Below are 24,561 nucleotides of genomic sequence, written 5' to 3' on the forward strand. Positions count from 1 at the left end.
CTGTGAGGGGGCTTCAGTGGAGATGACTTCTGCTACAGCGACCTTCCTGCTACCGGATGGTCACATGATAACGATCAACGTTATGACAAAAATAAAATAAATGTTGAAGAAACAAAGACAAAACTGATCGGTGGTAAGGATGAACTCATTTGAAACCTCAAGCTAACGGCCATTTTTTTCTTCTCATTACAAACTGCACCTGTTGTCTTTTGTCATCACAAAATAAGCATATCATTCATTCACTCCAAAAAACCCCAAAAAAACAAAACATAAAATAAACAAGAAACTTAATATTTACAAATATTTTGTCTGTTTTTTTTCTTACACTTAAAAATGTACAGTTCTGATCTTCCAGATGTTTCGTCTCCATCCGTCTCCCAGTTTGGTATTTTCTTCTCTGTCCAGTGACCTCAGAGTGAGCGCTGAATGTGCCACAATGGCGCCCTCTAGTGTTAGCTTATAAAACAGACAAGGAGAAAGAACAGAGCCGAATGAAAGGACTCGTTTGTGTTCTCTCCTCTGCTGTAGCTGTGTGGTGCTGAGGTTAACTACACAACCCCTCGCCGCCTCCTTATACACAGGAGTGAGTACAAAAGGGTTCGTACGGACGCATCAGCCGGCCGTCCTTCTGCTCGACACTGTTAGCTGAAAGATGATCGGATCATCCTCTGTCCTGTATTTAAGGCTGAGAGTCTTTGTCCAGTCTCTTTTCCACAGCTACTGTCCACAGCACTGATCCACCTGCAGCACAGCCCCAGTCAGTTGTTTTATGATTTACATTGTGCACGTTTCCCTTCCAGTGAGCTTACAAAACCTCTGACAGGAGAAGTCAGGCATGTGTTTCCCCCACCTCCCCTTTTAGGCAGTAATAAAATAGAAAACAAACAATCAAACAGGCTAAAGCTAGAGCACAAGCAAAGACAGCACCGGTGACTAAGTTCTCCCATACTGGACGTACGCTACCACGTGGGCTCAAACAGCAGCACATCAGCTCAGTTTACATACTGTTGACATCTTCATCAGAGGATCAGCAGGGAGCGCTGCTGAGCTGCAGTCGTCTCCACCAGAGTGACGGAGCAGGAATCACAAACAGCACAAACCCACCGTGTTGTTTCCACCCTGTTCAGGAGATCTGAGCCCCCATCCCTTTTTTTCATGTTGCAGCTCTGCACTGCAGGCCCTGAACGCCTCCCGGTTACCCTCAGTGTGCTTAGAGTTTAATTTACAACCGACGAGCTCACAGATCATCTGCAGGCAGGTGAACGAACCCTTAATGTGAGGATAATAGCAGAGCTGACCTGAGGTCAGAAATAGTCAGGAACGGTGTCGACACAGTGAAGTCAGGTGTTTGGGAATTTGTCTGATTATCAGTTTGGGGGGGGGGGGGGGGTCGGTGTTAAATAACAAAGGTGGTGTAGGATGGAGAGAGGAGGAGGGAGGGAGCAGTGATGATATGGAGGAAGGTGATTGGTTAAGCAGCAGGAAGGAGCTCATGCTGGAGTCTGAGTTTTTACTGTTGGCCTTTTTCTGCTTTTTGTTTATTGTTGTCTGACGCGGGCCCGCCTACGCTTGAGTGATGCAGATGTGATATCACACTCACACAGCGACTGCCGCTCCTACACACACACACACACACACACACACACACACACACACACACGTGCCATACACAAGGGGGTCAGACAGGAGCAGCATCAGTCTCTGCTCTGTTTTGTTAATAACGTAGAAAAATTATTTTGTACAATCAAGCTACATCGACGGACGCTTTACCTCACGTACCCTAAAATGAAAAAGTAGTGACAGTAAGATGAAGGCTGCACATGACACCATGACTGAGTTCACAGCTGTTGCTTTGATTCTAACGTTTAAGACTTTTGGCATCGACTCCGTTTTAATAAATGAGTGCTGGGAGGCGTCGTTTGACTTCAGGAGCTCCTGCGATGCTCTTACTCTGCGGGAGAAAACCAAAAACCAAAAGTAGCAAACATGGAGCGATATGACTCGTTTAGATTTTGGGAAACGTGCATCGACAGGTACAGTGTCCTTTTCCCCGCGTCTTTAAAAATAATTCATGCATAGATCCCCCACTGAGAAAACCCTTTTATATACTTTCTCCTTTGTACACATTTTATATAGAACTATATATAATATCATTTCTCTATATCTATATTTTCAGAAAAATTATTTCCACACAATAAAAAACAACAATTAAACAAATGCTTCAAACAAAACAACAAAAAAAGAAGATGAAAGAAAGGAAAACACGACTGAGGCCAGTTTGGCACTTTGTCACGAGAACATGACAGAACTCTGTTAGTTGACAGTAAATAGCGATACTTTATTTTTCTTTCGTTTTTCTGCTCCCTCGATGAGAAATGAAACACAGCAGTACTTACTTGGCACCTAAAAATGCTGGTAGAATGAAAGATATGAGTGTTTTTATAGTTATATGTTTAGTGTACGCCTCCCGCCTCCAAACTGCTCAGCAGATCGGGAATTTTTAGAGAAGAGCAGGAGGGAGGCGTGTCAAATGAGAGGAAGAGAGCAGTAGTAAAACAGGGATGTAGAAAAGAGAAGCATAATGTGCACATAACACACAGGAGATGGAAAAAGAGATGACGCCAACGTAAAAAAGAGAAAACAGCGAGGAGCGAGAGAGCATTCGTCCCTTTGACAAATGTTGGAGGTCTTGAGCCTGGAAACAGCAGACCGTCTTTGAAAACAGTATCTTTGAAAGATCTGAGTCACCCACCCCACCCCCACCCCAAACTGCTCATCTGCTGCTGTACACTTCAGTTGCACCTCCACATGCCACCAGTGGAGGGAGCTGCCAAGTTTTACAGCACATGACGCAGCAGGTGTAGTTGCTTTTGGAGAAAGAAGAGAATAAGAGGACAGAACGAAGGCCCACGTCTAGAGGCCTCCCTTCCAGAGCGGTAGCAGAGCCAGTGTTCCTGGTCCCTAGGTGGCGCTGTGTCGGGCCTGTCCCTACTATACCCTGGTGGTGGAGTGGGGGTGGGGCAGGGTGTTGTTGTGGCCGGTGGAGGGGAATGTGTTGAAGGCGTGAAGAGGCTGCATGCTGGTGATGGTGCTGGGGATCATGGTGATGGTGTTTGGCGTCATCAGCGGGACGTCGTCGGGGGCGCGGCGCAGTGCCAGGGTGTAGTCGGGAGGGCAGGCGGGCCGCAGGATGTCGTGGGGTCGCAGGGGCTCCATGTCGTGGTGAGCGTCGTGCTCTGAGTGCTTCATCTGCAGGGACATGATCTCCTCCTCCTGGCTGTGAGCCAGGTCGTTGGCGGGGCCGCCCCGCTGAGGGGACAGCCGGTGCCGGCGCATCTCGTGCCGCTTGTCACGCTTGTAGTAAAGGGCGGCGAAGGCCAGGATGTTGAGGAAGAGGAGCGACGCTCCAACTGCAACTGTCACGCTCAGTTCGGTGGAGTAGTCGCGGGTGTCTCCGGGAAAGAGGTCCTGGGGTGGGCGCTCTGAGCCCTCGGGCTCGGGATCTGACGGGAAGGTAGGGTAAGGATGACGAGTGGTTCGAGGAACGTTGTTCCTGGGCCTCGTGGTGCCGGGGTCACGACCTGCAGGGGAGCGCGTAGTGGTGGGAAAGAGCACGTCGTGCAGGCTGTGAAGATGAGGGACTAATTCCAGCCAAAAGGCCACTTTGTTAGCTCTGTAGTTGTCTCTGACACGAGGTTTCAAACCGATGTGAAGGTACTGCTTGTCCTTCGAGTTGAACTTGGTCCAGATGACCTCCTCGAAGCGGTTGGGCTTGGTATGAATGAACTTGGTGTCCTGAGGGACGGGCAGGTTGGGGTCCCTGGTGGAGCATAAAGGTTAAACGTTTCAGTTCAAAGTTATATTCAGTCTCCATTATAAGTAACATGTGGCATCAATACACTGAATACAGACAGGAGGCCCATTCTCTGTGCAACCTTTCAACTATCTAAGACCAACCGGCTGCTCTGGGATCTGGATGCTTTTGGTCAACCAGTATGTTCAATTCTTCAAAGCCACACGAGAATTAAACTAGCAACCCAGATTCAAGTATTCAAGATGACTAGAAGGCTGTCAGAGAACATACAGTAACGTGTACAGTTTACACTACGACATGAGGCCTACCCAGTCTTTGCGAAGTTAGTCCAGTAAGTCATGACCACAGCGCTCAGCATCACATCGTTCTTGGAGAAGTTGCACGGGAACAGGTCCGTGGCACCGATCATCGGTACGCCGAACACGTAAGGTATCTCGTCTCCGTGCGCGGCGTCGGCCCACTCGGGCCGCGTCTCCGTCTGGCAGTGGTGGTAGAACGTGTAAAAGTAAACTGGGGACTGAAACTCAGCATGGAGTTTGGCAGTGGCCACAGCTGGTGCCACCCACTGGTGGTCCGTAAACAGGGCCAACAGAGTCTTCCGCCGCATGTCTCCGTTGTCCCTGTCCGCCCAGTCTGTGTACATGAACTTAATGGTCTCCCTCAGGATGTCTTTGCCTGGTGAAGAAGCACAGGAGGGGACAAAAGGAGGGGGAAGAAAGATAAAAGTGAAAAACTGCTAAGAGCAAAGTAACAGCAGTGCGAGACATTTTTTAAGAGATCGGTCTGATGAAAAGATATGAAACCAAAGCAAATGTTGGTGAGATGAACCAAGAGCCAGGAAGCGAGTGAGAAATCTAGAGAGGAAAAAAAACAGTCTTTCAGATAACAGAACGAGTGACAGGCAGCAGAGAGGAAGCATGACTGCATTATCCAAACATGTCTGTACTGTGACTGTGGTCCGGCTGTGAGGGGTTCGCAGGCCGATCTGTCAGAAACACAGACACTGAGACTGGGAGCCGACTACCTGGGGGATGATAGCATTACTGCCCACAGAGCCTCAAAGGTTAAGGTGCAGACACGCCGTGATGTGGATGAGTGGCTCTCTTTAGCACGCTTGTCTTGTTTGATGCACTTCACTGGGCTCACATGTTACTGATTCCATTCTTTACTCGCATGTTTTAAACGCTTAAAGCACTTTCACAGGTCTTTATATTCTTTTGAAAATTCATGTGAACTCAAGCTGTCAGAACTGTAATGTAAGCTTTGATAATTGTCCACATTTGTCATTTTGATGATTATCCGTTTATTTTAATCCATTTATTACAGTAAACAGAAAAAAACTAACAGATCAACAAACGCGGCTCCTAATAAGACAAAACCTGATGATGCTGCAAAATGCAGTTAAGTGAGAGGAGGCTGTTAAATGGAATAACTGAAAAAGTGGCAGTGTACAGAGGTGGCGTCCTCACCCTCTGGGTATCCGTAGAGGTTGTCAACAAAGTTGGAGATGGTGTAGTCGAACGCCGCAGCTGAGATGCCGTCGTTGTCCTCACTGTCGTCCACAAACTTCAGCCCCTCTCCCTGGTTCACTCCTATCAGGATGTCATAGTTTAGGAACTCCCCCTGGTGGAGAAAATGAGGAAGAACATGCTGAGTGCTGGAACAGAGCCTGTGTGCATCACAAGTCTATAACAGGAAGTGCGGCTGAAACACAGCTTTGTGAATTGGCAGCATTTCATTTCCCAGTAAACAAAATAAAGATTAGCTGTTGCCATGAAAGTCCTGCTATAAACTGTAATAATAACTGTAAGCACTTTTTAAGCACATTCAAGGTCGATTTTCAAGCTTTTCCAGCACATTACCAAAAACAGATGAAAGCATGTTTCACTTTCACTAACAGAGGCGAGGCTGCCGGATACTGATGCCACCGGGCCCTCTGACCACCACCAGTAGGCAACGGGTGAAGTGTCTTACCCAAGGACACAACGACCAAGACTGTCCAAGCCGGGGCTCAAACCAGCAACCTTCCGATTACAAGGCGAACCCCCAACTCTTGAGCCACGATCACCCAGTGGGGACATTTCATTTTCCAGCAGGAAGCTTTTTGTTAAACCCTTTAGATCAGGGGTCGGCAACCGCACGCGGCTCTTTAGTCCTTATGGTGCGGCTCTGCGTGGTTTATGAAAATAAATTTTTTTTACTTGTAGTTCTAAATTGGAAGATTATTGTGATTTTGCAATATACAAATATACAAATAAAACACTGAAATTTTAAGTTAAGTTTGAAAACAGTTTAAAAAAAAATAGGGCTTTGGAGTTGACATCACGCCGCAGTGCATTGTGGGATCACGGCGCCATGTCAGTAGGCCAGAAAGCAAAACAAGCACACAGTGTTGGAGTGTTGGATTCGGGACTGCCAGAACCATGCTCAAAATCAGCACAAAAGACAAAGGGCTGTATCGCGACCGATTGTGCAAGACGCCAAGAGACGGTACTTTGAAAAAATTGTTACGGGCGCCAACCACTGTGACCTCGTTGTGTGGACACAGAGAGACCTTGCTGTGATTCGCGTCTTCCCTGCTGTGGATTTCTGGAAACCGCGCTTAAAGCAAGCACAAGACTTCTTTCGTAAAGTGTGCCTTCCTGAACTTGTTGGGAAATACTTCTCGAAACAACGTGCTGCTCTAAATAGCCTGTAATGTTTCATGTTGTGGTTAAAGATTGATGACAGCTGTGTGGTGCGATGTAAATAGTTTGCATTTCATTTTTATGTGATTAAGATAAGATAAGATAAGATAACTCTTTATTGTCATTGCACAGTCATACATAGTACAGTAGTACAATGAAATTGGAAAAACTGTCCTACGTCGGCACTACATATAACACAACACGACACGATATGACACATCACAACGTAACAAACAACACAACACAGTATATTAACTTAGTATAAAAAAGAAGAATAAGTGTATGTGTATTGCACACTGTTATTATTGCACATTAATTATTATTGCACCTTGTTATAAATATAAATATTATTGTTATCGTTTTAAACATTGTTACCTCCCCCTAAAAAGTCCAGGGAGGTATCCAGTCAGGTCAGCTATTTACATTGATCAGGGCTATTGCCCTGTTGTAAAAGCTGTCCTTGAGTCTATTTGTTCGGGACCTCAGCAGCCTGAACCTCCTGCCAGACGGCAGCAGCTTAAACACCCGGTGTCCTGGGTGTGTGCAGTCCCGTAGGATGCTGCGTGCCCTCTTGAGACAGCGAGTGCTGTACAGGTCCTTCAGGGAGGGAAGAGGATGTCCAATGATTTTTTGGGCCATGTTGATGACCCTCTGGAGTGCCTTTCTGTGTGCTGTGGTGCAGCTGGAGAACCACACACCGATGCAATATGTCAGCACACTTTCAATGGAGCAGCGGTAGAAGACGGTCAGCAGCTCCTTCTTCAGGTCCATTTTTCTGAGGATTCTCAGAAAGTGGAGACGCTGTTGGGCCTTCTTTAAGACCGCAGAGGTGTTAGAGCTCCATTGGAGGTCTGTGTCTATGTGCACACCCAGAAACTTGAAACTGGAGACCCTTTCCACGCACTCCCCGTTGATGCTGACAGGCTGCAGCTCGGACTTCCTCCTTCTGAAGTCAACTACCAGTTCTTTTGTTTTGGTGGTATTGAGGTCCAGGTTGTTGTCTGCACACCAATCTGACAGCCTCTGAACTTCAGCTCTGTATGCAGTCTCATCTCCCCCTGAGATGAGCCCCACCACAGTGGTATCATCTGCAAACTTGATGACTGTGTTGTCTGGGTGGGAACTAACACAGTCATGTGTGTACAGAGTGTACAGTAGGGGACTCAGTACACAGCCTTGTGGAGAGCCGGTGTTGAGGCTGAGGGCTGAGGAAAGATGAGGCCCCACTCTAACTCTCTGTACACGGTCTGAGAGGAAGTCTCTGATCCAGCGGCAGGTGGTGGAAGGAAGTCCAATTTCCAGCAGTTTATCTATTAGTCTGTCCGGGAGTATCGTATTGAAAGCAGAGCTAAAGTCAACAAAGAGCAGCCTGGCGTAACGGCCCTGCACTTCCAGGTGAGAGATGGTGGTGTGGAGCGTTGTAGCAATGGCATCTTCAGTTGATCTGATTGCTGTGTACATGTGAATAGATCTATAATAAAGAAAAACAAACAAATATACTATTCTTTTTTGTTTTATTAAAACAACTTCACACAAAGTACAACTATTTACAATGTACTGTACATCCAAAAAAACAGCTTTAAGAATACTCAACAGGAGCAAGTGTCATTTGGCCCTGGTTTGACAACAACACTGGGGCACATATTAACAAAAACACAGCAAACCTTAACGATCTTATCAATCGTCACATGATAAGAGTAATCGGATTGGCATTGTAGTGTGTAACATTTTGAACTTGTTGCGCAAACTACCTGCTACTCGCTCAACATGAATTCTAAGGTGGGCACGTCGTAGCCTTTTGTGAAAGCTGGAATCTTGACCTGTGCACACATCATTCCTGCAGCATCTCTGATGTCAAAGCCTCTGTCAGCCAATACTACGTCCCCTGGTAACAGCTTTTGAAGAATTCCACATCTCTCTGTGATGTGTTTATCTGATGCACGACCCCCCCATCCCCTGGAAATGAAAGAAATAGCTCCATGGGGTGTAATCCCGATGAGGTATTTTATGGTGTGTGTACCCTTGTAATGAGAGTATGTTTGTGCGCGTGCCTTTAAATTAGATGGTCTTTCTGTTCGAATCTCAAAACAGTCAACAATGATGGCTACTCGTTTTCCAAAAGTTTCAGTAAACTGTGGAGGCATTGTCGCCTGCAGACAGTGCCTCTCAGGCCAGTGCACCAGTGCTCCTAAGCGGGCATACAAAACATCAATGGTATCGGTGAAGACAGAAGACAGTGTTTTGTGGGACACATCGAATAGATGAAAAGATGCTGGACTGGAAGATCAAGTCTCAGACGCATTAGTGTGAGTAAGAGCATTTGGAAACCTGTCAGTTTCTTTGATATTGGCAGGAAATCTTTGACAGTGTTGAAGAGGGACATTAAGACAGCATAACAATGTAGTCCAGTGTAATATCTTACTTTTTCGGTATCGTCCTTTAAGAAAGTTTCATTCAGCTCTGTCTTTTGCAACTGTGCTCGAAGCAGTCTGTTCTCCTCCAACAGCCGGTTTATTTCTGCTCTGCCCTGTTGACTGCACACACAATCCTTCGTCTGCCCTTCAGCTTCCGTGACGCTGTCACTCCATCACCACTGTCCACATTTGCAGCTGGTACGTCAACCTCCACTTGTCCAACACAATTGCTGTCCACTGCCTCCATGACATGTTTATTTTGTTGTTGTTCTTCTGTCAGACCTTCATCGATCATCAAGCCTGTAAGATAAAAATAGTGCATAGACAAAAGGTTAATGTACACCAATATTCCAATGACATGTGTGTGATTCATCTTTAAGTTATGTGTGGATTAGTGTACCATAAGAGCAATTTAGTATGTTTTTGGAGGGGGGGGTGTTTACCTGCAATGGGTGCTCTTTTTCGCTTCTGTTGCATACGCCTTGCATGCCGGTCCGAGTCTGACACAGGTTTGTCGTCGTGTCCCAGTGTTGGTGCCCAGTCTGGATTTGTTACATCCATTTCATATGCTGGTTTGCCTGAAATAATGCCAAATCAAAAGCTACTCAGTCGACATGACGTGGTTGTGCAGCATCACACGTTAGCATGTTTTATCTCATTATCTATGACCGCAGCGCATTGAGAAAAAACACTAAAAGCCTTTTAATAGTGATATGAATTAATTTAGAACTCACCGGAGAGAAAATGCCGCGAGCAAACCAACAAAAAGCTGGAGATTGCACGGAACTCGATATCCGCTCGTCTCACCGCTGCAATCCATGCCTGGCGTCTTTGTTTGGTGATATCGGATACATGGGATCCCTCACGTCGCCGCCAGGATGGAAAACGATGAAAAGAGCCCATTATCCAGTTTCTTGCCTTCACGATCGTGAGATCTAACGTTGCAACCGACTACACAACACGTACGAACCATAGCTGAAGCTGTCATGGCGGCGGGGGGCGTGGCCCGCCTCCTGTGACATCACGCTCCAAAGCGACAATCTCATTGGCTTAGGGAGTGATGATGTCATAGATCTTAAGAATCCTTTGATGTTTTTCTATAAATAGGGGTGAGCAACAGCAAGTTTCAGTTCGTTTCAGCAGGAGCATCAGAAACCATCCACGAGCTGAGAAATCATCCTGGAGAAGAAAAGCGCTCCTGGAAAAGTAAGAAAGTACGTAAAGAAGAAATGGTTCCACTTGTTCCAGAGGAGAGACGCTACGGCTTCCTCACCTGATGTAGCCTCGTCTTGCTCCACCTCTGTTAACCCCACCAACCAGTCCCGGCAGTTGATTGTCCCCTCCTGAGCCTGGTTCTGCCGGAGGTTTGTCCTCGTTTACAGGCAGTTTTTCCTCCCCACTGTCACCAAGTGGAGAGGAAACCAGTCCAACGCTGGTCTCTCAATCTCCCGTTGGAGAGCCAAAGATGCATGCTGACGTGAGGAGTCCTGCGTAAAACGACGAATTTTGCCCATTTTACATTTAAACTCCACCAAAGATGTTTTAAATGGATGAGGAATCATCCATGTAAAACATCTTTGCGAGTCATTTTTTTGTGATCGTCTAACCAAGCCTGCTGACGTGAGGAGTCACGATCGCGAGGAATTTTGCGCATTTTACATTTAAATGCAACCAAAGATGTTTTAAATGGATGAGGAATCATCCATGTAAAACATCTTTGCGAGTCATTTTTTTGTGATCTTCTAACCAAGCATGCTGACGTGAGGAGTCACGATCGCGAGGAATTTTGCGCATTTTACATTTAAACGCAACCAAAGATGTTTTAAATGGATGATTCCTCATCCATTTAAAACATCTTTGCGAGTCATTTTTTTGTGATCGTCTAACCAAGCCTGCTGACGTGAGGAGTCACGATCGTGAGGAATTTTGCGCATTTTACATTTAAACGCAACCAAAGATGCTTTAAATGGATGAGGAATCATCCACTTAAAACATCTTTGCGAGTCATTTTTTTGTGATCGTCTAACCAAGCATGCTGACGTGAGGAGTCACGATCGCGAGGAATTTTGCACATTTTACATTTAAACGCAACCAAAGATGTTTTAAATGGATGAGGAATCATCCATTTAAAACATCTCTGCGAGTCATTTTTTTGTGATCGTCTAACCAAGCCTGCTGACGTGAGGAGTCACGATCGTGAGGAATTTTGCGCATTTTACATTTAAACGCAACCAAAGATGCTTTAAATGGATGAGGAATCATCCACTTAAAACATCTTTGCGAGTCATTTTTTTGTGATCGTCTAACCAAGCATGCTGACGTGAGGAGTCACGATTGCGAGGAATTTTGCGCATTTTACATTTAAACGCCACCAAAGATGTTTTAAATGGATGAGGAATCATCCATTTAAAACATCTCTGCGAGTCATTTTTTTGTGATCGTCTAACCAAGCCTGCTAACGTGAGGAGTCACGATCGCGAGGAATTTTGCCCATTTTACATTTAAACTCCACCAAAGATGTTTTAAATGGATGAGGAATCATCCACTTAAAACATCTTTGCGAGTCATTTTTTTGTGATCGTCTAACCAAGCCTGCTGACGTGAGGAGTCACGATCGCGAGGAATTTTGCGCATTTTACATTTAAACGCAACCAAAGATGTTTTAAATGGATGAGGAATCATCCATTTAAAACATCTCTGCGAGTCATTTTTTTGTGATCGTCTAACCAAGCCTGCTGACGTGAGGAGTCACGATCGCGAGGAATTTTGCGCATTTTACATTTAAACGCAACCAAAGATGTTTTAAATGGATGAGGAATCATCCATTTAAAACATCTCTGCGAGTCATTTTTTTGTGATCGTCTAACCAAGCCTGCTGACGTGAGGAGTCACGATCGCGAGGAATTTTGCTCATTTTACATTTAAACGCAACCAAAGATGCTTTAAATGGATGAGGAATCATCCACTTAAAACATCTTTGCGAGTCGTTTTGTTGTGATCGTCTAACCAAGCATGCTGACGTGAGGAGTCCTGCGTAAAACAAGGAATTTTGCGCATTTTACATTTAAACGCCACCAAAGATGTTTTAAATGGATGAGGAATCATCCATTTAAAACATCTTTGCGAGTCATTTTTTTGTGATCGTCTAACCAAGCATGCTGACGTGAGGAGTCACGATCGTGAGGAATTTTGCCCATTTTACATTTAAACTCCACCAAAGATGCTTTAAATGGATGAGGAATCATCCATTTAAAACATCTCTGCGAGTCATTTTTTTGTGATCGTCTAACCATGCATGCTGACGTGAGGAGTCCTGCGTAAAACAAGGAATTTTGCGCATTTTACATTTAAACGCCACCAAAGATGTTTTAAATGGATGAGGAATCATCCATTTAAAACATCTTTGCGAGTCATTTTTTTGTGATCGTCTAACCAAGCCTGCTGACGTGAGGAGTCACGATCGCGAGGAATTTTGCGCATTTTACATTTAAACGCAACCAAAGATGTTTTAAATGGATGAGGAATCATCCACTTAAAACATCTTTGCGAGTCATTTTTTGTGATCGTCTAACCAAGCCTGCTGACGTGAGGAGTCACGATCGTGAGGAATTTTGCGCATTTTACATTTAAACGCAACCAAAGATGCTTTAAATGGATGAGGAATCATCCACTTAAAACATCTTTGCGAGTCATTTTTTTGTGATCGTCTAACCAAGCATGCTGACGTGAGGAGTCACGATCGCGAGGAATTTTGCGCATTTTACATTTAAACGCCACCAAAGATGTTTTAAATGGATGAGGAATCATCCATTTAAAACATCTCTGCGAGTCATTTTTTTGTGATCGTCTAACCAAGCATGCTGACGTGAGGAGTCACGATCGCGAGGAATTTTGCCCATTTTACATTTAAACTCCACCAAAGATGTTTTAAATGGATGAGGAATCATCCACTTAAAACATCTCTGCGAGTCGTTTTGTTGTGATCGTCTAACCAAGCATGCTGACGTGAGGAGTCCTGCGTAAAACAAGGAATTTTGCGCATTTTACATTTAAACGCCACCAAAGATGTTTTAAATGGATGAGGAATCATCCATTTAAAACATCTCTGCGAGTCATTTTTTTGTGATCGTCTAACCAAGCATGCTGACGTGAGGAGTCACGATCGCGAGGAATTTTGCTCATTTTACATTTAAACGCAACCAAAGATGTTTTAAATGGATGAGGAATCATTCACTTAAACATATTTGCGAGTCATTTTTTTGTGATCGTCTAACCAAGCCTGCTAACGTGAGGAGTCACGATCGCGAGGAATTTTGTGCATTTTACATTTAAACGCAACCAAAGATGTTTTAAATGGATGAGGAATCATCCATTTAAAACATCTCTGCGAGTCATTTTTTTGTGATCGTCTAACCAAGCATGCTGACGTGAGGAGTCCTGCGTAAAACAAGGAATTTTGCGCATTTTACATTTAAACGCCACCAAAGATGTTTTAAATGGATGAGGAATCATCCACTTAAAACATCTTTGCGAGTCATTTTTTTGTGATCGTCTAACCAAGCCTGCTGACGTGAGGAGTCACGATCGCGAGGAATTTTGCGCATTTTACATTTAAACGCCACCAAAGATGCTTTAAATGGATGAGGAATCATCCACTTAAAACATCTCTGCGAGTCATTTTTTTGTGATCGTCTAACCAAGCCTGCTGACGTGAGGAGTCACGATCGCGAGGAATTTTGCGCATTTTACATTTAAACGCAACCAAAGATGTTTTAAATGGATGAGGAATCATCCACTTAAACATATTTGCGAGTCATTTTTTTGTGATCGTCTAACCAAGCCTGCTAACGTGAGGAGTCACGATCGCGAGGAATTTTGTGCATTTTACATTTAAACGCAACCAAAGATGTTTTAAATGGATGACTCCTCATCCATTTAAAACATCTTTGCGAGTCATTTTTTTGTGATCGTCTAACCAAGCCTGCTGACGTGAGGAGTCACGATCGCGAGGAATTTTGCGCATTTTACATTTAAACGCAACCAAAGATGTTTTAAATGGATGAGGAATCATCCATTTAAAACATCTTTGCGAGTCATTTTTTTGTGATCGTCTAACCAAGCCTGCTGACGTGAGGAGTCACGATCGCGAGGAATTTTGCGCATTTTACATTTAAACGCAACCAAAGATGTTTTAAATGGATGAGGAATCATCCATTTAAACATATTTGCGAGTCATTTTTTTGTGATCGTCTAACCAAGCCTGCTGACGTGAGGAGTCACGATCGCGAGGAATTTTGCGCATTTTACATTTAAACTCCACCAAAGATGTTTTAAATGGATGAGGAATCATCCATTTAAACATATTTGCGAGTCATTTTTTTGTGATCGTCTAACCAAGCCTGCTAACGTGAGGAGTCACGATCGCGAGGAATTTTGCGCATTTTACATTTAAACTCCACCAAAGATGTTTTAAATGGATGAGGAATCATCCACTTAAAACATCTTTGCGAGTCATTTTTTTGTGATCGTCTAACCAAGCCTGCTGACGTGAGGAGTCACGATCGCGAGGAATTTTGCGCATTTTACATTTAAACGCAACCAAAGATGTTTTAAATGGATGAGGAATCATCCACTTAAAACATCTTTGCGAGTCATTTTTTTGTGATCGTCTAACCAAGCATGCTGACATGAGGAGTCACGATCGCGAGGAATTTTGCGCATTTTACATTTAAACGCAACCAAAGATGTTTTAAATGGATGAGGAATCATCCACTTAAAACATCTTTGCGAGTCATTTTTTTGTGATCGTCTAACCAAGCATGCTGACATGAGGAGTCACGATCGCGAGGAATTTTGCGCATTTTACATTTAAACGCAACCAAAGATGTTTTAAATGGATGAGGAATAATCCATTTAAAACATCTTTGCGAGTCATTTTTTTGTGATCGTCTAACCAAGCATGCTGACGTGAGGAGTCACGATCGCGAGGAATTTTGCGCATTTTACATTTAAACGCAACCAAAGATGTTTTAAATGGATGAGGAATCATCCATTTAAAACATCTTTGCGAGTCATTTTTTTGTGATCGTCTAACCAAGCATGCTGACGTGAGGAGTCACGATCGCGAGGAATTTTGCGCATTTTACATTTAAACGCAACCAAATATGTTTAAATGGATGAGGAATCATCCACTTAAAACATCTTTGCGAGTCATTTTTTTGTGATCGTCTAACCAAGCCTGCTGACATGAGGAGTCACGATCGTGAGGAATTTTGCACATTTTACATTTAAACTCTACCAAAGATGTTTTAAATGGATGAGGAATCATCCATTTAAAACATCTTTGCGAGTCATTTTTTGTGATCGTCTAACCAAGCCTGCTGACATGAGGAGTCACGATCGTGAGGAATTTTGCGCATTTTACATTTAAACGCAACCAAAGATGTTTTAAATGGATGAGGAATCATCCATTTAAAACATCTTTGCGAGTCATTTTTTGTGATCGTCTAACCAAGCATGTTGACGTGAGGAGTCACGATCGCGAGGAATTTTGCGCATTTTACATTTAAACTCCACCAAAGATGTTTTAAATGGATGAGGAATCATCCATTTAAAACATCTTTACGAGTCATTTTTTTGTGATCGTCTAACCAAGCCTGCTGACATGAGGAGTCACGATCGTGAGGAATTTTGCGCATTTTACATTTAAATGCAACCAAAGATGTTTTAAATGGATGAGGAATCATCCACTTAAAACATCTTTACGAGTCATTTTTTTGTGATCGTCTAACCAAGCCTGCTGACATGAGGAGTCACGATCGCGAGGAATTTTGCGCATTTTACATTTAAACGCAACCAAAGATGTTTTAAATGGATGATTCCTCATCCATTTAAAACATCTCTGCGAGTCATTTTTTTGTGATCGTCTAACCAAGCCTGCTGACATGAGGAGTCACGATCGTGAGGAATTTTGCGCATTTTACATTTAAATGCAACCAAAGATGTTTTAAATGGATGAGGAATCATCCATTTAAAACATATTTGCAAGTCGTTTTAATGTTGTCGGGTAACCAAGCATGCTGACGTGAGGAGTCACGATCACGATGAATTTTGCCCATTTTACATTTAAACTCCACCAAAGATGTGTTAAATGGATGAGGAATCATCCATTTAAAACCCCCAACCAGTCCCGGCAGTTGACTGTCCCTCCTGAGCCTGGTTCTGCCGGAGGTTTCTGCCCGTTTAAAGGCAGTTTTTCCTCCCCACTGTCGCCAAGTGCTTGCTCAGAGGGGATTGTTGGGGTTTTCTCTCCTCTGCCTTTTTTCTTCATTTATTTGTTTGTTTAACTTTTTTCACCTTATCTAAATAATAAACCAATTAAATTTATCCTTTGAGTATTTTTCATCTCATCTTTACAGAATCTTTCCAAAACATTTTCAAACATTCAGATCTGTCTTTTATTTTCTTCTTGAAACCTCATAAATGGTGAACTAAAGACCCAGAATATGGTTTGAAACATAGTTTCAGCTGAAACTGGCATAACATTGTGCGTGTGTGTGTGTGTGTGTGTGTGTCACTAGTTTGGTCATCATGTTTAGACTCATTCACTCCAACGTTATTTAGGCCAAATCTTTAAAACTGTATGATTGCATACACATTTTCAATTCACTTCAATTGCACAAATAATTATTTGCAGTATCTTATTTATTATGAGAATGTCATGCCTGATCATTTGTGCCTACACCACCAAAAATGGGGGCAAAAGGGAGGAGATCATGTTTAATCGGCTATAAGAAAAGGTCAGAAATATAAGTGCCGACATGAGCAGTGTCCACAGAAACCTCTGAATCTCAGCTCAAAGCTCAAATAAACCATTTCTACAACCAGCAAACAAAGCAAAGACACCAAACAGTTAAAAGAGCAGTGACATCACCACGAATCTGTGGTCAGGTAATATCCATGTTTTGATTGATGATTTTCTGGAGTTAAATGTGAACCGAAGCATATTTTGGGTTTTATATGCTATTAAATACTTTTAAATAAATTAGGTGTGGAAATAAAAAAATCAAAATTTCCTCTGTTTGAGTCACAGAAACTTTGACATAGTAACATTTGCAGTAAGTCCTAAATGTTCACCTTTAAAGTGTTTGTGCTAATAACACCATGTGCAGTAAGACAGGCATGGAGAACAGCACTGACTGGGAGAGGCTTTGAACAGCTGACACACTCAGTTCAGTTCAACATATCAGACTTTAAGAATGCACAAGCACCTAAAATCTATTCATTTAGTCTATCATCTGTGATATTATCATGTAAAATGATGATGTATCGTTCACCTCCATTATTTAAACAAGTAGCCCTTAAGTATTTAATATTCATATGTTAAAACACTGAAATTTGTCTTTTGTCTCAGTGGCTGATAGTGCCCCACAGGCCTCAGTGTGAGCTTGATGCCATTATAATGTTACAGTTGTTTAATGTGTAGGTGCTCATGATATAGACCACAGGGTCTGTGTAGATACAGGTGGGACACAACACAGAAACTTGTCACTAACATATGTTCCTCTCTCGTGATCAGTAACATCAGTTTTCACTGCAGTGATACAAACCATGAATTACACCCGTATAAAATCCTCCCAAATCAAAACAGCTCACTGATGCAGATCCTCTGCAGTGCCTCTCTTGGTTCTTTTAAAAATTCCTGCATGTGTGAGTTGCTGAAGCACACCCCGCCATTCCCCCTTTTTGAAAACAAAGGAACGGTGGGACTGAGGCAGTTTTACCTCAGGATGGCCAGTCACCACATACCAGTGATTCAGCAAAACTCACCAGAGGAATCCAGCCTGACAATGCAAAATTGTTGAGGAAAATTTAACAATAACCTGCACCCAGTGAGCTTGATTTGAAGCGGGTTTAATAAACACATTGCAAAGTGGAGAGAGCTTCCCAGCGAAACACCAGGACCATCTCTGAATTGTGGCCACCACCCTTACATCTTATATACAGACAAAGAACATTCCACAAACTCTTACATGTTATTTTGAATCAGCAGTGATACATCCTACACTTCCTCTATTCAACTGTAACTACACAAAGCAGCCATGAATGTCCAGCACACACGTGTGTGCGTGTGTAGAGAGAGAGAGCTCACAAAATTAGGTGGTGTTCTTCATTGTAATAGGAAAGGTAACATGGGTCCCCACCGTTTCTCAAAGACTTGTTTCTGTAGTCTGAGTATGTAATTTGTTCCATCCGACAGACATGGATCCATAGATTATATCTGGTTTTAACCATCTGATAGTTATGCATTTTAGGGCTGCAGTGAGTCATATATTTAGCAAGTAAGTTTTGGCTTTGCAGTCAATATGTTCTGCAATCCTTCCCAACACTGCTACTGTAGGACTTAGTGGAATATTTACCTTGGAAAATGTCTTTGAGAGCATCAAATATCTGCCTCCAGAATACACAGAGTTTAGGGCAGAGCCACAATATATGAGTGTGGTTGGCAGAGTGTGTCCCACAGTTCCTCCAGCATGAACTCAGATGTGTTGGACCCATCTTAGCAGTTATTTCTGGAGTTCTGTTGAATCTGGTACATTAATGCCCCCTTTATTTTGGGCAACTGCAGGATTTTGAGTCTAATTCTAGGCCGCTGTTTAGCCTACATGAAGTTAGAAATTCTTCAATACAGCTTGGACTCTCCACCATTTGACCCTTAGAACTGAAGAAGCTTCTCGGATGAGAGGTGAAACGTCTTCAAGTAACTCAAAGAAGTCCAGACGCTTTTCTTTCCAAGCTCCTTAGACTATGATGACCTGGATGACTGAGAACCTTCACAGACTTCTCCACACTTTAAATGCGCTCTAATGATGGGAACGTGTGGTAACATTCAGTCTTAACTGAAATAACATATTGCATCTATAAATGGGATTAAAATGTTTACCAAAGACTAACGTTTTTCATTCAGAACAAACAGCAGATTTCAGGTTAGGGCTGCACAACTAGTTTGTCCAATATTAAAATGACAGTTGTTACAATTATTCACAGATTGTTGTGGCAAAATGTGTTTTGATTGCACTGTCATGTCAGAATACTGCTTTCACCTTTACTTTGTGCTACACTCATGTTAATTAATCTTCATAAATTAATGTTTGCAAACACAAAGTATAAAGTTTTCCACTCTGCTATTTGTACCTGCACAACAGATGTGAATAAAACTCAAACCTATACGAGCTCCTTCTCCGTTTCCCTGCAAAATTTTGTATAGATCTAACTTTTTGCCACATAAATAACCTTCTGATGTGTTTACAGTAAATGTATTTGATAGTAGCTTATTTTGTAACTTTTAGTGGGCCTATGCAATGTTCCCTCTAAGCTGCGCACGTGCGCAATTGCGCACTGCTGGCACAGTCTCTGCGCACAGAAATTCTGCGTTGCGCACCAAAAAAATCTAACCTGAATTGAAATTAAAATTAATACTTTAATAATTCTGTTTTGCAGTGTTGGTCAGTAAGTGACTGGTTGCTCCCATATGGGAACGATGCCACCTTATCCCATAGTCCAGCCAATAATGCGTATATGCGCAGCCAATCAACGTTGTTGACAGGCTATGACAGCGTCCTTATGTGCCAACGCCGGTGTGTTAGCTGTCAAAGCGGCGTGGCTGATGTGGAGTGAAGCCATGTTAATGACAACGTGTACAACCATTGGAGATGTGAGCAGGACAGACGGAACAATTGACGGAAAAATTGGGGAATTTACACCAGTTTTTAAATCGTGTTGATAGACCACGTAAAACCAGAGTTGTGATAAAAAAAATGCAATGTTTGGTTTTCTTCCTGAATACTGGTTGTTTATATTTACTGCGGGAAGAAACGGTTAAATTGGCGTTTTATAAGAAAAAAGGCTCGAAAGCGCTCTCCACCTGTGAGCAAAAACAAACCCCACCCCCTCTGCCTTTCCTATTCGTCTAAAAAAGTACCATGTCGACCAATCAAAAAATGATATGGCAACGTGGCATCTAGTTGTTAAGAAACGGGGGAAGTTTTAGGAGTGACGGTGGTGTTTTGAGATGTGAGAGATTTGCGACGTTTAGCGCAAATCTTGTGTAGTTAGTGTGTAGTGTAGTCAGTAGTTTTGTTGTGTGCGTCAGAACAATGAGGCGACTGCTGAATGTTACAGGTGTTACAGGAGCAGTGCTTTAAGTGGGCCGGTACGCGCCGGTACTCAGTACCGCCACTTCTAAATATAGCTCTTGAGAGTACCGCCACCTCTCCATGCGCCCAGAACGTGCTTTTAGCGTACCGGTACTCTCATTTGCACATCGTTTGGCTGCACTGCCGCTTTTCAGAGCGCCCTTCACAAGCACGCTTCCTAATTCGTCCCACCCAGAGCAGAGACTACATTACCCATACACCAATGTGTTTTACAAGTGAAAAGCGCATGCGTCGCTTTTGCCGTTGTCATGTCAACAACTCAAGGGTGTGTAAAACGCGCAAACAGCTGCTCGTTAAAATACAAAAACAATGAACACTTAATATGCTCTCCTGGCTTCAGACTCTGAGTAGTAAAAGAACAAGGTCAGAATCAGAGGACTCGCTGGCTGACACCCCACCAAGCCAGAATGATATCGCTGCAGGTCAGACGCAAGCTAATGAAAGCTGCACTAGTGCCGCAGCCGCGGACGACGGCACTTTTGGCGACGACGAGGACGAGAATGACACCATTTCTACTGATGACAACAGCCGCGTTAGCGAGCATGAGTGGCCAGAATGTTGGTCCCAAGCACAAGTCCGGTATTTCTCCACAAATTACAAGTGGCTGATCAGCAGAAATCAAAAGTTGGGTTGTAGTGTGTGTAGTCAAGTTTGTGCTCGCGTGGACATGCAGCAAGGGCAGAGAGTGTCGCAGGAGTGGAGTGGGTGCTTAATCTCGTCTTTTGGAAGGGACAAGGCTGCACAACAAAACTCACTACGAAAGAAAATAAAAGAGCACAGAGACTCAATTTATCACAAGAAAGCAGTTGAAATAAAAGAGAAGGCAACACAAAATACAATGCAAAAACACATTGAAGATATGAGAAAGGCTGACTACGCTTCAACTTGCAATGTGTTTAGAACAGCTTATAAGATTGGCAAGCATGGGCGTCCCTTTACAGACATGCCAATAGATGTCCAGTTGCAAGTCTTAAATGGTGTCAAGATGGGCAGAGTTTTGCACTCTAATAACTCATGTGCAAATATACTGGATCACATTGCAGCTGAAATGAAAAAGAAGGTAGTCAATGACATAGTGATGAATGAAAGAAAATTGTGTGTGCTCATTGATGAATCCACTACAATAAGTGGAAAGTCTGTGCTTGTCGTGTGCCTGCGGTCAGCTATTTCCAGTGAAAATCCAGACACAATATTTTTTGAACTGATTGAGCTGCAGGGGACCACAGCAAAGGACATCACTGAAGCACTGTTAGGATGTCTTCATAATAATGGCTTTGACCCTCACTACCTACAGCAACATTTGTTGGCATTTGCTTGTGATGGAGCCTCAGTGATGCTTGGGAGGAAAGCAGGAGTTGCTGCGCAGCTTTGTTCCAAATTCCCTTACCTGTTTGTCTGGCATTGTTCCAATCACAGACTGGAACTGGCAGTTTGTGATGTTTTGAAGGAGGTAGGAGGAATCAACCACTTTAAAATATTCTTAGATCAGCTTTACTCCCTCTACCATGCATCACCAAAAAACCAAAGGGAGTTAACCGAGAGTGCTCACAATGTTGGACAACGTCTCCTTGTGATAGGCCGTGTTTTATCAGTGCGTTGGGTTGCTTCAAGTGAGAGAACAGTGAAAGCAGTATGGGAGAACTACCAAGCTCTGCAGGTACACTTTACAAGTGCTGCTGCTGATACCAGCAGGGACTCAAGAGAGAGAGCAAAATACAAAGGACTCAATGATGTTCTCACTACTGTTTCTTTTGTGGTCAATCTTGGCATCATGTATGACGCTTTCACAGAACTCAGTGACCTCTCAAGAATGCTCCAGAGATGGGACATGACTTTGGATCAAGCCGACAGGCAGCTGGACCGACAAATCCGGGTGTTTGAGTCAATGGTATCCACACCTGGTCCCACACAAACTGCCATTGAAGCTGAAAAGGAGAAAATCTTCAGAAATGTATGCCTGCATGAAAATCAGAGGGTTATAAAAATCAACCATGGCCAATTTTTCCGTAGCCTGGCTGAAAATGTTAAGTGCAGGATGACTCCAACAACTTCCTCGCATGTCAGTAAAACCTCATCTGAAAAGACAGATAGTCACCTCCTCTCAGACATCAAGGTCCTCCAGTCTGACTCCTGGCCTGCATCTCTAGATATTCAATATGGGGATGCAGCGGTCAGACGTTTATGTCAGAGATTCAGAGTTGGGGAGAGGGAAAGTGTCCTAGGATTTAGGGAGTATAAAGACCTTAAAGCTTCCAAGACACCAGCAGCCCTGAAGCCGCTTCTTACAGCTGTCCACACCATTGCAGTATCAACAAGTGAATGCGAGCGAGCTTTCAGCTCAATGAATGATACTTTGACAGATAAAAGAAACTCTCTCAACATCAAAAGGCTTTCAAATATGATTTTCCTGAAATGCAACGGACCACCCTTGGATCAGTTTAACACACAAACATATGTGCAGACATGGCTGGCACTAGGGAGGTGAAGTGCAGCATCCACAAACTGCGAAGCCCAAAGTGAAAGGAAAGTGGAGCCCAAAACGTGCTGGAGCCTTTTCTAGGTAAAATGATTTGTACAGTATTTCTCATTTTTCATTTGGTGTACTGTGATTGTATTTTGCTGAATCTGCTTTTGTATATTTTTCAGGGGTAAAGAAATGAACCATCTTCAAGACTCAAGATTATGTTCTACTGTTCTATGGTTATTATGTTTGGGTTGCTTCAAGTGAGAGAACAGTGAAAGTAGTATGGGAGAACTACCAAGCTCTGCAGGTACACTTTACAAGTGCTGCTGCTGATAGCAGCAGTGACTCAAGAGAGAGCAAAATACAAATTAGTTTATAATTTATTTTATGTACATTTTGTTAAAAAAAAAATTCAATACCTTTTTGCACATTTTATTTATGTTCAGTAGCTCTTTCTAGCTCAAGCAAATCCACAAACTAATAAAATGATTTATTATTTTGTATAAGGTTGTCTGTTGACTGTTGTATATAAAACCCATTCAATATAGTTGTTGTTACCTCAGGGGAGGCGGAAAAAAAATAGAGTACCGGCACCTCTTCTGGGCCACTTAAAGCACTGTACAGGAGTGATACATCTGCTGCTGTCAGGCCTGCAGGTATCAGGCTGTTGTTCTCCTTTATCTCATAGTGGACAGAAATTATTTTTTGGAGTGGCACAAATAATTTGTGTGGCATCAGATTTGATGCAGAACAGCTGATTGTTCTGTAAATAGTTTGAAATGTTTATTTAAAAACGCCTTGGCTGCATTTAAAAAAATAGCTGCAAAAAACGTTGTTTGCCAAACTGAGTTACTTTTTTGAAGAAGTAACTATATAATTAATTGCCCAGCATTGGTCATTATATACTGTATTTTGGAGACAGAGAGTTACAGGACTCTCTCCCAGACCACAGACTCATAATACAAGTCAGAGCTGTATAAAAGAAAAAAAAAGAAAAGAAAGAAAGTTGTGTTTTCGAAATTGGAGTTCAAGTTATTTTTACTTCCAATAGTGTTAACATACTGCACAGGTCATGAACAAGATTTTTTTTTACATTTTCATTGTAAATGGGCTAAAGCAGTTAATTAAAAGTAGTCTAACATAAATGTAAACGCTGTAATTTGATTATTTTAATAAACCATGTAACTTGGATGGATTCGATGCCGGCGTGACCACAGTGCACACGTCTGATGTCGCTCATTGGTCCAAGGGATCGCTCAGGGAGTTTGTGTGTTCGCTCAGACACGTGAAAAATTAGAGGGAACATTGGGCCTCTGACATTCAGTACCCAGTTATTAAAATGTTAAGTGTAAATCATCCCCAGCCCACAATAGCAGCTGAATTTACTACGATTTCAGATCTTTTTACATGTCAATAAAAAACCACCGATGTGTAAAACAGGCTGACAACAGAATGACGTAAACCACACTGCTGCAACTGTGCAGCTCTCAGGTTTGATCTATTGTTTCTCTCTGTTTTTATGACATTTTTCACTGTGGATTACAACAACATCAACATTAGAAAATGAAATACATTTATAGTAGGTGATCATTAATCACTATTATTGGCACTATTAAAGGGCTCCAAAAATCAAACTTTGCTTAGGGCACCACGGAGGGCCAACCCTTTTTACACTTCAACGATTGTACACAAAATACAATCATCCATCCTTCTATCTATTTATGTTCTTCCGCTTATATAATTCAGCATCACAGGGAAGCTGGATCCCAGTTGTTTTTCACAGAGGGCCAAGCAGTGGAGGGAGCTGCCGACCTCCCAGCAATACATGTAAAAGCTTTATTTTACACTGACTCTGGTCATCTTTATCTATCATAAAAATGTTCTTCATGATCTGAAACACGTAAGTGTGGCAAATATGCAAACAGCTAAGAAATCAGGATGGGCTAAATCGTTTCTTACTGCACTT

At 42.9% G+C, this 24,561-nt stretch overlaps 2 protein-coding genes and 1 pseudogene across 3 annotated transcripts; 1 reads left to right on the top strand and 2 right to left on the bottom strand.

Annotated features, from left to right (window-relative positions):
* Nucleotides 1-1,701: 1,701 nt before the first annotated feature.
* On the bottom strand, nt 1,702-9,054 carry LOC147336079 (neuroligin-2-like). Of its 2 annotated transcripts, XM_086285100.1 has the most exons (4): nt 8,924-9,054; nt 5,284-5,437; nt 4,123-4,489; nt 1,703-3,820 (listed from the first exon to the last, which is right to left on the bottom strand). In XM_086285100.1, exons 3-4 carry the CDS (start codon nt 4,455-4,457, stop codon nt 2,992-2,994), a joined length of 1,164 nt encoding a protein of 387 aa, XP_086141226.1. In that variant the 5' UTR covers nt 4,458-4,489; nt 5,284-5,437; nt 8,924-9,054; the 3' UTR covers nt 1,703-2,991. The 2 variants fall into 2 exon arrangements, with proteins under 2 accessions (XP_086141225.1, XP_086141226.1); XM_086285099.1 differs by lacking the exon at nt 8,924-9,054 and having other exon boundaries at nt 1,702-3,820; nt 4,123-4,483; nt 5,284-5,385.
* Nucleotides 8,121-9,198, bottom strand: LOC147336080 (uncharacterized; annotated as a pseudogene).
* An 11,255-nt stretch (nt 9,199-20,453) lies between these two features.
* Nucleotides 20,454-22,616, top strand: LOC147336081 (E3 SUMO-protein ligase KIAA1586-like). Its single transcript, XM_086286139.1, has one exon. The coding sequence runs from the start codon at nt 20,454-20,456 to the stop codon at nt 22,614-22,616; it is 2,163 nt and encodes a 720-aa protein (XP_086142265.1).
* Nucleotides 22,617-24,561: the final 1,945 nt, after the last annotated feature.

Source organism: Aulonocara sp. 'chitande type north' Nkhata Bay, linkage group LG3 (assembly GCF_057382095.1).
Source record: "Aulonocara sp. 'chitande type north' Nkhata Bay isolate Kocher_YH1m ecotype deep benthic linkage group LG3, A_spYH_male_GT1.1, whole genome shotgun sequence".
NCBI classification, from domain to species: Eukaryota; Metazoa; Chordata; class Actinopteri; order Cichliformes; family Cichlidae; genus Aulonocara; species Aulonocara sp. 'chitande type north' Nkhata Bay.